The sequence below is a fragment of the Diabrotica virgifera genome, chromosome 5 (assembly GCF_917563875.1).
Source record: "Diabrotica virgifera virgifera chromosome 5, PGI_DIABVI_V3a".
NCBI classification, from domain to species: domain Eukaryota; kingdom Metazoa; phylum Arthropoda; class Insecta; order Coleoptera; family Chrysomelidae; genus Diabrotica; species Diabrotica virgifera.
Genome location: NC_065447.1, coordinates 136,414,909 through 136,431,396, shown reverse-complemented (window position 1 = coordinate 136,431,396; position 16,488 = coordinate 136,414,909). Strand labels below are relative to the sequence as shown.

The 16,488-nt window shown below is 31.0% G+C and overlaps 1 protein-coding gene across 5 annotated transcripts in view; it reads right to left on the bottom strand.

Moving 5' to 3' along the window:
- The window catches only part of LOC114333699 (A disintegrin and metalloproteinase with thrombospondin motifs 16), a 764,845-nt gene that overhangs the window by 225,641 nt on the left and 522,716 nt on the right, over nt 1–16,488 (bottom strand). For all 5 annotated transcript variants that reach the window (XM_050650343.1, XM_050650342.1, XM_050650341.1 and 2 more), the window contains exon 4: nt 8,581–8,867. In XM_050650343.1, coding sequence (XP_050506300.1) covers nt 8,581–8,867 — 287 coding nt within the window. The remainder of the gene's footprint in view (nt 1–8,580; nt 8,868–16,488) is intronic.

Sequence of the window (16,488 nt, the reverse complement as noted above, 5' to 3'; positions counted from 1 at the left end):
TTATGGCTGTTTTATAGAATTTTCTCTTTAACTATTTTCTAGAACCTATTAATAATACATATATAAAAAAGACCAAATAAGGTCAATGACTAATTTTAATTAGGGTGGTGATTAGGGGGTTGCTTGCGATCACTTTTTCGCTGAAAAAAAAATAGGGACTGACATTCCTTCCATTATAAGTCACTTAATTTTTGAGCTAGATACTTTTTTTTATTTCTGGAGATAGATATTTTTAAGTACTTTAAATTAGTTTGAACAAGTTGTCCTTGAAAAATGCATCGTTTTCCCGTCTTTTGACTTTGAAACTACCATATTTAGAATTTGACGAAGAAGAGCCAACATATAATAAAGTAGCTCGATTACGATTGGTCTTGAAGAAAATTAAAAAAAAACGGTTTTGTTTATTTTTTCATAAGGTACATTTTTGTTAAGTAAAGTTATTTTGATAAAACGAAAACTTTTGGAGTTATTAGCAGAAAACTGATTAAGCACTTTGTTTAATCGATATAAAACTAACAATTTCGATAGCAAATAAATCGAAAATTATCGGTTTTATCAAAAAAATGTATAAAACGTTTTTTGTTTAGAATGAACGTTTTAACCAACTTTTGTAGTCAAAATATAATAAAAAATTTCTACCCCCGAGATGGGGTGGCAACCACCCCCATGGTAAAAGCGCCTTTCGGCATGATATAGATTTGGATCCTTGAACTATTCACTACTTATTCTTAAATTTTCAAGCAAGTCGATCCATTCTATAAAAATTGCGAGGTTTTGTTCTATTTTAAGCTTTATTACTTAGACTATTTTTTCTTTTTCAAAACACAAATTTCATTTGAATTTTTTTTATCTTTTAGTTTATGAGCTAGAGCCTTATAGCAATTAAATTTTTTATAACAATTGTTTGAACACTCGGATCAAAATCCACCCCCGAACTTCGTAATCAGCACCCCAAAATACGTTAAAAAACTTGGGTGGACCCGTCAGAATTGAAAAGACCACGGTGACCGAGATGGCCCCGTTTAAGGGCTTCAGAAGCTTATTATCTATGTGATATCCATATACCACATACCTCGTGTATAATGTATACAATTTAAAATATATAAATATGAAAACACACTTTCTAATATCACGGCAATAGTGAATATAAAACCGATTACTATCTATTCTACTTTCGGTGTCGTACCAATATTTCTCCTGTTATAAAATTAAAGCGGTATAAATGAAACTATAAACGGTTTGGAGATTGTAGACAGAGCAGCCACCGTAAAATCATTATTTACCTTGGTTCAGTGACAGTATAGTCATGACTTAAAGCGACATTTCCAAAGACTAAATAAGTACAATCTTTAACGACTTCCTGTAATTATTGAATGGCGTTGTCTAGAAATCAGAAATCAGTTACAAGAGCACAACACCAGCAATGAAGTGAAGCTGAAATCACATATCTCCACTTATATAACTAAAACTTAATTACATATTAAAAGAAACATAATGCGTTTATTCGTACATTAACGCTTTAGCTGGTTGCTTGACCTATGCAATTTGTAATATTTAATACCATAAATTAAAAAATCAAAAAATGAAATATCTTAAAAATGAAGTAGACAATAAATATTTAAATCCTTTCTTAAAAAAAATTTCGACTGACCCCCCAAAACCTGTTATACGCTGTGAGCTCGTACGTAGAAGGGATATTTAAAAGTCCGTGAGCGCCAGTAGTGAACTTTTTCTGGAAATTTGACATAAATGTCAAAGTGATTAATTTAAAATTAAAATTAAAAACATTAATTATAAAAAATATTAGTTGGTCAAAGTTGTGGTATATATTTTTACCTTAAATATACTTACGTTTTAAATACTGAATTTAAGTTTTTTTTTTATTTCGTAATATGTAATTATAAATTAATCTTAGCGCCATCTACACAATAATAATTGTGAAAGTATCCGAAGTAAGAAATTAATATTTCATCAATAGAACGTCAAAATGATTAGCAAATTCTTTAAAAAATCAATTAAAATTTAATTATTTTTTTGCGTTAAATTTAAAAGTTTCCGGCGAAAGTTGCATTAGTAATCCGCTAGTTAGCGACACCAACGAAGCTCAGAGCCTATAAACCGGTCGTATTAGCCGATTGGGTTATCGGGCATAATATATTATACATTATTTCCCTTTAAAACCAGTCATATCATACCTACTTACTTATTAAAATTAAAATCATCGAAAATGTTAAATACATGAAACATCACTAAATTAAAAATTTTGTACATAAGGTTATTATAAAACATACACTGCGGGCCGAAATAAAGGAGTACATTTTTTAGTTGAAAATAACTTTTTTGTTTTTTTGGGCGATTTAATTTCTTTTTGTAAGGCTAATAGCCTGACATGTCCTCAATATGACTGCAAATTTGAAGCAAAAATAACGTACAGGGGTAGGACTTAAAAAAATTTATGTAACGGTGCCTTTGAGCTCGTTGCAAATGAAAATGGTCTTAGCTAAAATTGAACTGATATGCTCTTTTGGTAGGTTAGTTATCCAGAACACTTCAGTAAAAAGGATTACTGGCTTCGCAAATAACATTTTTTTATTAAATTAGGAAAATATAACATTTTAACAAATAACACATTTATGAAAACAGTTTAATAATTTTAAAACTTAGACTTAAATACTATGTGGCCACCATTATTGTTTGCCACTTCTTGAAGTTGTCTGCTCCATAAATTGATAGTCTCATTTATTACACCCTGTTCAAAATTGTTCCAAACAAACTGTATTCTTTCTTTGAACTGTTCGATGGTTTCAAATTATTGTCCGTCATACAAATTTTGTTGCAAAATTTCTCAAATTGAATAGTCAACCGGATTTAATTCTGGGCAGTTAGGTAGCCATAACTCTGGCTCAATATAGTTTAGGCAATTTTCACTTAAAAATATTCTTGTATTGTGGGAAGTGTGCGAAGGAGTACCATCCTGCTGGAAAGTGTAATCATAACATACTTCTCCAATTTCAGGTAATAGGTGCGGCTAGATTTGTTCTTGATATTTTTCTGAATTCAGTTTTACCCCGGCATCAACAAAAATCAGACGAGTTTTTCCTAACATGGATACTGCAACAGAGATTATTACACCTTTTGAGAAATGACTTTTTTTAATTAAAAGATGCTCTAGACTCTAGAGGAAGTTCTCTCTTAAATTGTACGTCAGAATATGTACACCCTATTATTTTGAGTTTTTTGAGGAGGCCGCAAATAAAACATTTTTTCATCTGAAAACCATATTTTTCTACGGCCGTGCTAAAAGAGCCACTTTCACGCACGCATTTCGTTTCCGAAAGTTGCACTTTCCCGCACGGCGTGCGAGAAAGTAAATTTTTCCGCACAGCGTGCGGGAAAGTAAAATACCTTGTAATATGGCATTATAATATATTATAATACATGCAATAAACTAATATTTAGATATTATTTACTAATTTATTTCAAATCTATCTTATTGTGTTAATGTTTTAATGAAATTAGCGCGATTATTTCATTCATAGGAGATTCTGACCAATAGAAAGCTACAGAAATCTAAATTAAATCGATAATTTTTGATAATTTCCCGTCGTCAAGTATATTACGTCAGATGCCCTTCGTTGCTACGAAAAATACATTCAGTGACAATAATGACAATTAATGTTTTAAAAATTATAAAAGTGATGACTTTCAACCGTCAAATTAATATTTATAACAACTGTTTATTTAATTGTACTAATTTGCACTTACATAAATAAATTACAATAAAATTTTGGTTTTGAACAGTTTTATTCATGAAATAATCGCAACAAATTGCACTCGATCTCTAAAATTGATATAGAATTTTAGAGTTCTTGTGCAATTACTATTGATTATTTCATTCATAGGAGATTCTGACCAATAGAAAGCTACTGAAATAAAAATTAAACTGATTATTTTTTAATGATTTTAACTTCTAATCGTATAGTAAGACATATGATCACGTGTTTAATTCTGTCCAATCAGATTAAAATTATACTGAGAATTATCTACTGTAGAAAATTACCGATAGAATTTTTTTAAGTACATTGTTTCTGTTTAATGGCAACCAGTTTCCTAGTTTTGACAACTGTCACATTTAAGAAAATATCCATAATATACGTATTAAAAAATAATCTTACGAATATCACACGACAGTAAGAATAAATAAGAAAATATTGCTTCATTTTTACTCAAATTGGTTGTCATTGGGCAATAGCCACTCGAGCCCTGCGGGCTCTCGTGTCTATTGCCAGACAACAAATTTTCGAAAAACTGTCGCATTATTTTCAATATATTCTCACTCTATTGTGATATTACACCCGATAATTTTTGATAATGTCCCGTCGTCAAGCATATTACGTCAGATGCCTTTCGTTGCTACGAAAAAATACATTCAGTGACATTAATGACAATTAATGTTTTAAAAATTATAAAAGTGATGACTTTCAACCGTCAAATATTTATAACAACTGTGTGTTTAATTGTACTAATTTGTACTTACATAAATAAATTACAATAAAATTTTGGTTTTGAACAGTTTTATTCATGAAATAATCGCTCTTGGGCAGTTACTACTGATAATTAGATGAAATAAAATTATTTTGACATAATATTTAAAAGTCAGATCAGTAGACAATTACACTGGTTTTGAATCGTCGTCATGGAATCCAATATCGTCGTCGTGGTAACCCATTATGTTGAAAGTTTGGTTTTGACAACCTTGTCAAAGAGTTAATTTGTGTATTTTCACTTCTAAATAAAAATTGATACAACTCTATTTTTGTGGCTTTTTTCCAAACGTACGGCCTTAGAAAAAATATTGTTCCTAACTCAAGCGGAAAGTGTCTTCCTCGCACTCGACTGATTGCCCGAGCTCCGCTATCGCGTCGTTCGGGTCAACGGCAGTCTCGTGCGTGAAAGTATCACTTTCCGCACTAGTTAGGAAAATAACTATTTTCTAATGTCTTCACGTGAGCGGAATCTTCTTAGTAGCAAATTACATCTTTCCAGTCGTTTTTCTCTTACATTGGCATTAAGTGTTTGACAGTAAACTTTTTAAATCCTTTAAGATGACAATCTTCTTTAATGATTCTTCGAACTGATGTGCGGGAAATCCTAGTTTGTTTTGCGCTTTTCCTTGTTCCAACAGATTGGCTAGGTTGCAAATTTCCTAAAACAACCCTTACTTTAACAATATTTTCTTCAGTTCTTGAGCTTAGCTTCCTTCCTGTTTCACTTTTATGTTCAATAGACCCATGGGTTTCCCTTAGATGTCTTAAGAACCTTCCTATCGTTCTAATATGCCAATTTTTCTCAGGAAATGCATTTACAATTTTTCTTGCACCATAATTATATTTTTCACGGTAATATTTAATTAATATTCTGTCCTCTTTGCTTAAAAGTGGCATTATGAACAGGCCAATTTACTTATTTAACTATAATTCTCAAACAAATTCCATGGCAACCCAAGCAGTCATGGCTTACTAAATAAAATTGACATATTTGAGAAATTCTTAAGATATTTAACAAAAATTACTGCTAATATGAGGCAAAAACGATGGAAAACGATCTAGTGTTAAGAGGTTTTCGTTCTGGTGAACATATTAGAAAAGTACTCGAATAAGCAGGCCCGGCCCCAGGGGTGGGCGAACTGGGCGGCCGCCCAGGGCGGCGAATTTAGGGGCGGCAATTTTAAGAGGACAGCCAATTTTTGAAAATGAAGAAATAATAAATTATGTTTTTAACATTATAAAAAATGAATATTATGAACAAGAGCATCAAAAATGCAACTGTAAAAACCAAAATTATTAAGTGAAACAAGAACAATTATTGCAAGGTTTATTCGACGGGAAATCGACAACACCGCCTTCTTCATCGCATAAGAATAGTGGGACCAGAACTAAATTAAATTCACTGAATTCGCTTAAAAGTAAATTTACTGAAAATGGATATAATAATTTGAAAAATCTAGCTGAAGTTTATTGCTAAGCTGACAGAAGTTATTTTACAAAAATTGAATGAACTGAAACTGAGAATATCTTTGGACGATATGAGAGGACAAGAGTATGATGATGGGGCAAACAAGGGAAGAACTTTTTATTCCATGTTCTAGCCATTCACTCAACTAAGTCATGAACGATGCTAGTATAGCCTCACAGTTTGCAGTTTCTTTCTTTTCCTTAGTCACAAAAATTTACAACTTTTTTTCACCATCTATTCATCGTTGGGCTATACTAAAAAATCATATTTCTAGCATAACATTGAAACCTTTGTCCGAAATTATGTGTAGATGGGAACTAGATGAGAATTGATTCAATTACTCCGATCAGATACCGAAATGAAGAAATCTACCTTGAAGAAATCTATGCTCTTGTAGAAATCACTGTCAATAAAGCCAACGATGAAATAGTTGCTCATGAGGCAAGCTGTTTGGAAAATGTGGTTCTGTGGTAATAGGTATGGCATGATATTTTACTTCACATCAACGTAGTCAGCAAATCACTGCAGAGTATTGATATTAAGTTGAGTGTATCAAGCTGTGAGTTTATTATAAAAAACAGAAATCCATTTTAAGTCTCTCAGAAGTGATTTAAAATTCCAGGACTATTTGACAGACGCAAAAGAGTTCCATCAAGAAAGAGGAAAGTGAAAAGACAATTCGGCTATGAGACTGCAGATGAAAATGTGGACCTAGATCCAGAGACACGATATATATTTATGTTGACTTCTATTTGTGATAGATTTCAGCAAATTAAGAGCCATGGAAAATTTTTTGAGTTTTTGTACGACATAAACCAAATTAAGCATATGACTGCTAGTGATTTATCAGGTAAATGTTTCAAGCTATGTTATGCTTTAACTTTTGATGAGTCAAAAGATCTGAATTATGCTGATATAAAAGATGCACTTAAAGTACTTTCCAAGATTGTGAAGCTCAAGAGAAGGTACACCTCTAGAGACACTAAAAATGATTAGAGAGTATGATTTTGATTTCGCACCCAACGTTAGTGTTGCTTTGAGGATTTTTGTAACCCTACCAGTGGCAGTGGCCTCTAGAGAGGGAAGCTTTTCAAAGCTAAAATTAATAAAACATTACTAAGATCAACTATGTCCCCAGGAACGTTTGAGTGCACTAGCGACAATCTCTGTTGAACACGAAATAGCGGAGTCCCTGGATCTTTGAGAATTATTAAAGACTTGACTTTCTCGTGTCAAGATAAAAAGAGTAGTACTTACTTAAAAAAGTAAGTGTGTAATTATGGATATGCATAGCGAGTTTTTGGATATTAAAGCAAATTTTAATATAATAATAGTAATGTAGTAAAATTTCATGAAAATATTGCAAACATATGTATTTTTAAGCGTGTATCGTTCAAATACAGTGGAAAATGGCATATTAAATAATTTAGCACAAATCACACATCAATAAAAATACAACTGTGATTTAAGTTGGCGATCGCTGAAGGAAGGTGGTGAGTCATGGCTCTACCAAAGGGGGAGGGGGCGGCGCTGTCGCCAATCTTGCCCAGGGCGGCAAAATCCCTAGGGCCGGGCCTGCGAATAAGATTTCCTAATTTAAGTAAAAAATAGTTATTTATGAAACAGTTCGTGAAGTATGCTTTTTGCGAACGCACGCGAGTTTAAGAGCACGAGCGATAACGGAGCGAGTGCTATACATCGCGTAAGTTCGCAAAAAGTACTTCACGCACAGTTTCATACAATATTTTTTCTACGATAAACAAATAAAAAAACTGTAACTCTTCGTCACTGGAATTCATTTCTATTCTACAATTTTTAGAACTTTGACATTTAAAAATATTAACTACTTTCAAACCACAAAACTGTCAAAAATTTTGTTGTAAGTCATTGCTCATATTGTCATCACCATGACAACGCGAAAGGTAAGGATATATGATTATATGAAAGTGTGCTAAAAAACCGATTGAAAGTGTGGGAAAAAGTAAATCCCATTTAAAATACATTGTTACTTCACGCACACTTTAAACCCTTCACGCACTGCTATCTATAATGACAGTTTTCACAAACTAAAAACTTATACATAATGTGACATAGAGTAGATAAATAATATTTTACATACTCGGGATTTTTTTAAATTTTATGGCGAAGGCGTGTTTTAAACACTATTTAAATAAAAAAAATTATATTTTGCGAATCCGGTAATTTTGAAAAAATTCCTTTTTACTGAAGTGTTCTGAATAGTTAACCTACCAAAAGCGCATATCAGTTCAATTTTAGCTAAGGCAGTTTTCATTTGGAACGAGCTCAAATGCACCGGTAGATAAAAATTTTTATAAGTCGGACCCAGTACGTTATTTTTGATTCCAAGTTTTCAATCATATTGAGGACATGTTAGGCTATTAGCCCTGCAAAAAGAAATTAAATCGCCAACCAAAAAAGTTGTTTTCAACTAAAAAATGTACTTCTTTACTTCGGACCACAGAGATTAAATTAAACAATTACTAAAAGCAAATACAATTTTTTCTCGTTTTTCAGTTATTTTTGGAATATTGTTTAATAACTTACGTCCGGAATTTCCACATACTCCACACCATGTTGAGCGGTGGCGTTGGGTTCAATAGTCCACAATTTTAACTTTCCTTTCTTAAATAGACCTCGAGTAGGAATTAGACTCAAATTAAATGGTTTTCCGAATGCTTTTAGTTTTAAATTTGTTGTTCCATCATTAGTAGTTTCTCTTATCTTAGACTTATTAGTTGCAGAATCTAATTCGTCATCTTCGATGGCGTTTTCCACATCGTCTCGTATACCCCTTATATTATGTTGAACGGGAACCACTTCGTATTCTGGAACTTAAAAAAGGAAAATTAATATTTTCGCATGTACCGAATATACAGTGAAGAGTGCGCGAATAACCAAAAAATAACGGAAAAGACGGAAAACATAATACGTTGTGAAATAAAAAGAGAATACACTAGTAAAGGTGAGAAGTTATCAATAGACCTATACATTTACATTATATTGATTATTTCATTCATAGGAGATTCTGACCAATAGAAAGCTACAGAAATCTAAATTAGACTGATAATTTTTGATAATTTCCCGTCGTCAAGTATATTATGTCAGATGCCCTTCGATGCTATGAAAAAATACATTCAGTGACATTAATGACAATTAATGTTTTAAAAATTATAAAAGTGATGACTTTCAACCGTAAAATATTTATAACAACTGTGTGTTTAATTGTACTAATTTGTACTTACATAAATAAATTACAATAAAATTTTGGTTTTGAACAGTTTTATTCATGAAATAATCGCAACAAATTGCACTCGACCTCTAAAATTAATATAGAATTTTAGAGCTCTTGTGCAATTACTACTGATAGTTTCCCACCTGATTTGGAAAGAGCATAATTATAACAAAAATGTATATTATAGATGATTCACATAAAAATGACCAAAATTGCATCAATAATAAAACTGATATGAAGGATCTCTCCTATATATTATATCATAATTTGATAAACTGATTATGTTTGTACACACACCATTTGGTAGATAATTTAAATACGACCCCTCTTATTCTTTTTCTTTAAGTGCCGTCTCCCTTAAAAAGTTTGGATGTAATCATGACTGCGTTCACAATTAATACCACTGTCTATAAATAGCTCAATAGAGTTAAAATTGTACCATTGTTCCAATTTTATTTAGCCAGGATATACCTCATCGGCCTAGTATGTTTTCTCTGCCAAGTATCTTTCACGACGTAATCCAGGTACCGCAATTTTCTTATAATATTAAATACATACACATTTTCCTTATTTTTAAAATTCTTCTACTATGTCGTAATGACTGACAAAAAATGCACAGGCAATCATCCTCATTTTCGCTTTCACTATTACTGCTTTGCTCACTTTTCTCAATGATTTTTGCAATTTTCTTCTTCATCGTTATTTTATTTTTGTTTAAAAGTGGCTTTTTAGAAATATTTGCCAAGTTTTTTTTTTGGAGTCAAAGAAAACTCTTTTGTCTTCTAAATCGGTTTTTCTGCTGCTTAAATGTGTTTTCTCTTCTTTCTTGTTTTTCTTCTAAAGCATCCTATAATAGGTATGCTAGTAAGGATTGTGGAATTTTGTTTTCTATTACTTTGCCTCTTCTTCTTTTTATTGTCTGAAGCTGCAACTGGCGATACGATTTGTAATACTTCTACAATCAAGTAAAATCAAGTAAAACCGTCGTAAAGATATTAAGTATCGAGTTCAAAACTACAAATTTTTTTAGAGTATTAAATTCTAAATTGAGAATTCTTCCTTTTTGGAGAATTTTAAGCATTTTTGGAGTATATTTGGAAAAATCAAGTATAACCATAATGATATATGTATCGAGTTCAGAACTCCACAATTTTTTTGTAGGATGGAAGCCGATATGAAGACAAAAAATATGGAGGGCCACCAACGAGATGGTTGTATAACGTGGAAGATGACCTGAAAACTATGAATCTAAGACAATCGGGGAGAAGGGCAAGAGAGGTCTGAATGGAAGGTCATACCCGGACAGCAAAGACGCATCCAGGGTTATGATGCCAAAAGAAGAAGATATTTTGTGGATAAAATTTTTATTAGGTGTTTCACAATATAAAAATATTTTGACCGATTAGAAACATAAAAAATTAATTAGGATTTAATTCTAACCATTAAATAGGTTTTATTTCCAGATAAAATTGCAAGAAATTAATAGACATTCAAATTCGTACAAGTATTTATGTGTGTGTGTGTGCCAGCTAAGACTATCTATGTAACATCAGTAGAAAGCCTTGTTATAACACTCTATTGTATTATGTAATATGAGTTACCATATTGCGGCTACGATACCTTGACATTGACATTTGCCTTTAAGTACTCCATTAACATTATTGACCACAACTACAACTTTTACTTACTCTTCTTCAGACTTAACGCCTTAGGGTCAGATGTTTATGTAATACTAGTGTTTTATTATCATGATATGTGTAGGTATATTTGTGCAATCTTTAATCGTAAACAGCGTAATTAATTGTATAGCTAAATATGTTTGATAGACTAGTTTGATATTTGAATTCCGATTGGAACAAGATAGGGGAGTCATTATAGATTTTGACTTCGGAAAAAATCAAACAAGATGGAACTTTCAGAAGTGGGCACTTCTTTTTTTTTATTAAACAAATGAACTGCGAAATTAGTTTTTATTAAATGACTCCGAAAATATAAATCTTAGAAAATAACTGACTTGGCCATTCAAAATTCAGAAAATCTTACAAAAAAACTTTAAATAAAGATTTATCTAAAATTAAATCTATAGCTTCTATAGTTTTCTATTTATAACGATAAAGTCACCCTTCGCACAAACATTGGTGCACTGTAAACTAGCGTTCGGCGAAGTGCACGGTTGAGTTATTTTAATATAATTCTTTAACTAATGGACCAAATAAAATTTTACAAATTGGACATGAAAGAAGAACAATTAAGCTAGCTTATGGTTATAATAAAAATAAATAAAATGTATGGGCATAAGTACCGTGTGGGCAGAAACTGAGAATTTTGTTTAAAAATCATTCAAAAATATGTAACTAATACAATAATTTTACCTATAAAACTCCCCAATTTGCACAACTTACCTTTCAAAAATCTTACTAAACAATGTTTTCATTAAAAAAAATCTCAAGAATTTAATTCAAATGATACGGCGTCTCAAAAAATGTAATTTTTGAAAACTTCGTAGTCTAACAGATTTACTACCATATTAAGACGGTATTACTTAAGTTTGAACAGATTTATTACAATTTTATAGGTGTTTTTTTTTTAAGATTAGGATGTAATCTTTAAAATGCACTAATTATTTTACTTTAGAAATGAAATACACAATTTCTTTTTGAGAAAATTAAGAAAGATAAAGAAATGTAATACAAACACCGAAAATTGCAACAGCTATGGTTACACGTATTTGGTGTGCACAATGATGGAAATAATTAATACTGCAACTATGTTCTCTTACGATGAAACCATTGGAAGAAAAGGACAAAATGAAGTAGCTTCATTATTGTTCCAATATTTATGATCTAATGAGGTGACGACAAAGAATGTTATCCTAATAAGCGACGGATGTGCCGGACAAAATAAAAACTATGTTCTTATGAAATTTTTGTACATGCTTGTCCATGGTTTACACATGTTTGAAACTATCACACATGTATTTCCTACTCGAGGCCATTCACTTTTAAGTTGCGACCAAGATTTTTCATTGATTGAAAAGCATAAAAAATCTAAAACCGTCGAAATTCCTAAAGAATGGGAAAACGTAATCAAGAATGCTAGGAGCAAGCCATCACCGCTTACCGTAACTGATGTTAATCAGTCTATGCTATTTAACATTTCAGAAGCAGTAACTCCATTTTTTCTTAGATCAGTTAGTCCTCCAGTGAAAATCAAAACTACGCGAATCTTGAGATATTCAGTTGATGAACCTGGGGTTGTTTTAGTCAGTTGTAGAGACAGACTTATACAGGTAGTTGGGAAAAATCCCTTATAAGAAACAAACGTGGTATACCGAAATAGTTTCAATTTAAACCGTTATATAGTACGCGTTTGGATATTCTTCAGGGAAAAAATTAGAGATTTAATCCAATATTTGAAAAAAACAGAGGCTCAAAACTTTTATATCGAACTGTTCACAGAATCTGGTCATCAGTCTAAAAAAATTACCGATTTAGACGAAGACGATAACAGCAGTGGTGTAAGTGATAAAGACTAAATATTTTGTTTCAAATTTCAACAATTTCATATTTCAATTTTTTCACATTTCAAATAAAAGTTTTCGTTCATTTTTTATTTTGGTTTATTACTATAAATATCGTTTTCCCTATAAATTATTGAAAATTTCCTGCAAAAACCCCATACGTCAAATAAATAAATGTCCTTCATAAAAAAACCAAAGGAAAAAATAATGGTATTTATATTGTAAACTGTGTGTAATCATCAAAATAATAAATCACTAATTTGAGAACTTCCGTAAACTTAATACGGTTCAATTAAATAACTTTTTTTTTTAAATATATCTTCAATGTTGTAAATAATGACAAATGGGGTTTTTGCAAAGAACGCCTCAATTGTAATAAAATGATTATTGGTATCCGTAATCTGAGAAAAAATTTAATTTTTTTTTCAATCAGAAGGATGTAATTGTATATTAAAACAGAGTTTATAATTCCAAACAACTTTTCTTAATAACAATTTTTGACATTCTGGAATATAAAGGCACTTTACTCTTTAACAAAATTCATATTTTTGACGTACCTCGTATAAAATTGATAAAATTTAATATCTGATGCTTGAGTTTTAGATTTTAGATATGCAGATCATTTTATAAAAAATAACTTTTCGTAAAATTGATAATAAAAAAGTTGTACATATGGTTCCTAGCTACGCAGACATACTGAATACATAAGAATTTTCAAATTGTAATGCCATATTCGGATTCAGTATAATCAAAAGCAAAATAGAAACATATTTGATCAAACTAAAATGATGAATTCAACGATATTTCTAAAATTATTTATACAAAACAATTGTTATTGTTTAAACAATTAATAAACAATTAGCGGCAAAATCTCTGAGTAGAACTTTTTACTTTATGGTAGGGGAGCTCAAGCGGGGATTTTTGTAGTTACTCGAGAGCGTCAGATTATTACATGGGGAGAAACCTTGTAGTTTGAAAATGTACCTCTACCATATTATTGGCTCTTAATGCAGGGGAGTTCGTTAAGGGGGGGGCCGAAAAAAAATCTATCCTTAGAAAAACTCGAAATCGTCAGATTAAGATAAGGTAAGTTAAGTACATGCAAAACAGCGCGAATCCCTCGATATTTCGCGAAATGAACATCAGATCGAAAAACTGAAAAATACACTTATTCAATATTTTTGAAAAATCTATCGAATGGCACCAAACACGACGACCCTCCATAGAGGGGGGTGGGGGGTTATTTTAAAATCTTAAATGGGAGCCCCCATCTTTTATTGCAGATTTGGATTCCTTACGTAAAAATAAGTAACTTTTATTCGGGACATTTCGAATTATGGATAGATGGCGCTATAATCTAAAAAAAAAACGATTGTTGGAAATAGAAAATTAAATTAAAAATGGAAAGTCCCTATTAAAATGGAAAACTTTACTTAACTTTTTTTGGTTTTAGGGCCTGCTCTTCACAGCCCAATAGGTCCCCATAACGCTCGAGTGACTGCACATTTAGCATACTTTGCTCCCCTACCATTAGCATGTATATAAACTAACGAAAAACTTTTAGAAAAATATAAGCTTGTTTGAGTTATTCCGAAACAATGCATGTTTTCGTTCTATGTTGACTCCCTTTAATAATATAATACGCAGCTAATACTACTAAAATATAGAATAACGATACGGTGTACGATACATCGATGACATAAAGAAATTGAATATTAATTTAGATATTAATTCAAAATATTATTATCCTTCAAAATATATACAAAAAAGACACAGAAGACGTTTTCTTTTGAAAAGTTGTAAAAATAGTTTTAATAACAAAAGGAGAAAATGCTTTAACTTCAACCGAGCTTCATTTGTTATGAGAAAATCATCCCGTATAAAAAGTCGATTCCCTAATAGTGTGTTTTACTACGACTGTCTTGTACTACTGCTGTAGGGAATATTTAGTATATATCTTGTCAATAATATTCTCCCCTACATAGACACTTCTTGTTATTTGCATATATTGGTATTATTAATCGTACTACATTTAAATGCACATATTGAGTTATGTGGTGCAAGGATAAATGACTCTTGACCTTAGTTAAATGCTTAAGAAGTGTAACAAATAACGATTCAACAACGATCTGTATTGCTTTCACTCATACTCCGCACAAAAGATCAATGCCACCAACAGAAATAAATATTGACTACCTAAATCTGCGAATGTCATATCAAAAAAAAGTTGACCTCAGAAGGCAGATTAGATACTAACTTTATTTATTTTATCATATAAGATGAAATGTTGATATTGTTAATTTTATTAAATTTTTGAAAAATTCGTTATACCATTAGGAATTGAGCCAATTGGAGTTATGGCCTGGGCAGTTAATCGAAAAAGACGACTTTTGGAAAAAGCTACCAACTTTTCTAAAACTAATTTACCAGCTATTTTATTGCGAATCGAATCTTAAGATTGCATATACATATAAGTATTCGCATATATAATTCCACAGAAAGTGTGCTATTTTGTTTATAAACAAATAGCTCTCCGAAATCTTTTGTTTTAATTATTGCCCTGTAACTCCCAAAAACAGCCAAATAGAAATTTACCGTAATTTAATTCTACACAAAGATATTTTTCTGATTTCCTTCGACGAAAATTTTCCTTGGAAAATCTGGATTTTCCCAACAAAATCTTTTATTTTTAACTAACATATTAGGGAAATAACTATTTAGGCTATTGATTATGTACTATAGAAAGGAACTACAACGTTAACGGGGTTTTATTACTTCATATGGTCAATGAATCTCTATATATGAAAAAACCGAGGAGTGCTACCATTTAAAAGGGTGCGTTTTTGAGAAATGGGTGAATTAGTCCCTGGGCACAGGTTACATTAGGGTGAGTTCTATGCACTTTTGTTACAAACACGTCTACATAAAAATTGTTCCTGGTTAAATTTCCTATCTAAGTATAGCTTTTTAAAGTCAAAGATACTTTTTTTTACAAAAATATATTCAAAAGAAAAAGCACAAAGAAACCCAAAAGAAAGAAATTTTGTTTTTTGTCCCATAACTTCTGTCCACAGGGATATAGGTATAGATATTGCTTCACAAAAAAAAAACTTACATATCTTGTCTTTAAAATGATGTTTGGTAGAGGTCATTAGGATTTACAGTTTTCGAAATATGATTTTTCAAAGTTCACCACTCACAGCAATTTTGGACAATTTTCCTTGTTATTTTGCAAATATTGTTCTGTAACTTTTTTCTACGTAACTTTAGGCATATGCAATGGTACATGTAAGAGGAATAGAAATCAATTACCTTTAAAATGTTCTACTGTATAATGTTGTACGACTTCTTTTAAAGAGGTTATCTTTTTCAAGACTTTATACTTTTAACGAGTTTTTTTATTTTTTACGATTATATTTTAAATTTCCCATTATAACTTTTTTTTCTTCTAAATTTAGGTATATATTATAATAAAAAAGAAAGCCTATTCTGTTTACTTTAAAATGGTGTATTATAAAAAATTCTAGGATTATTTTTGAATTAGATATGCTTTTTCAAAATGTAATAAGTACTTGCAACGATTTTTGATTTTAGGATTATTTTTTAAATTCCTCATTATAACTTTTTTATGTGATTGTGTGTTATGATTGAATCTTATTTTTTATAGGTAATACTTTGGATCCACTTGACTCGGCCGGGC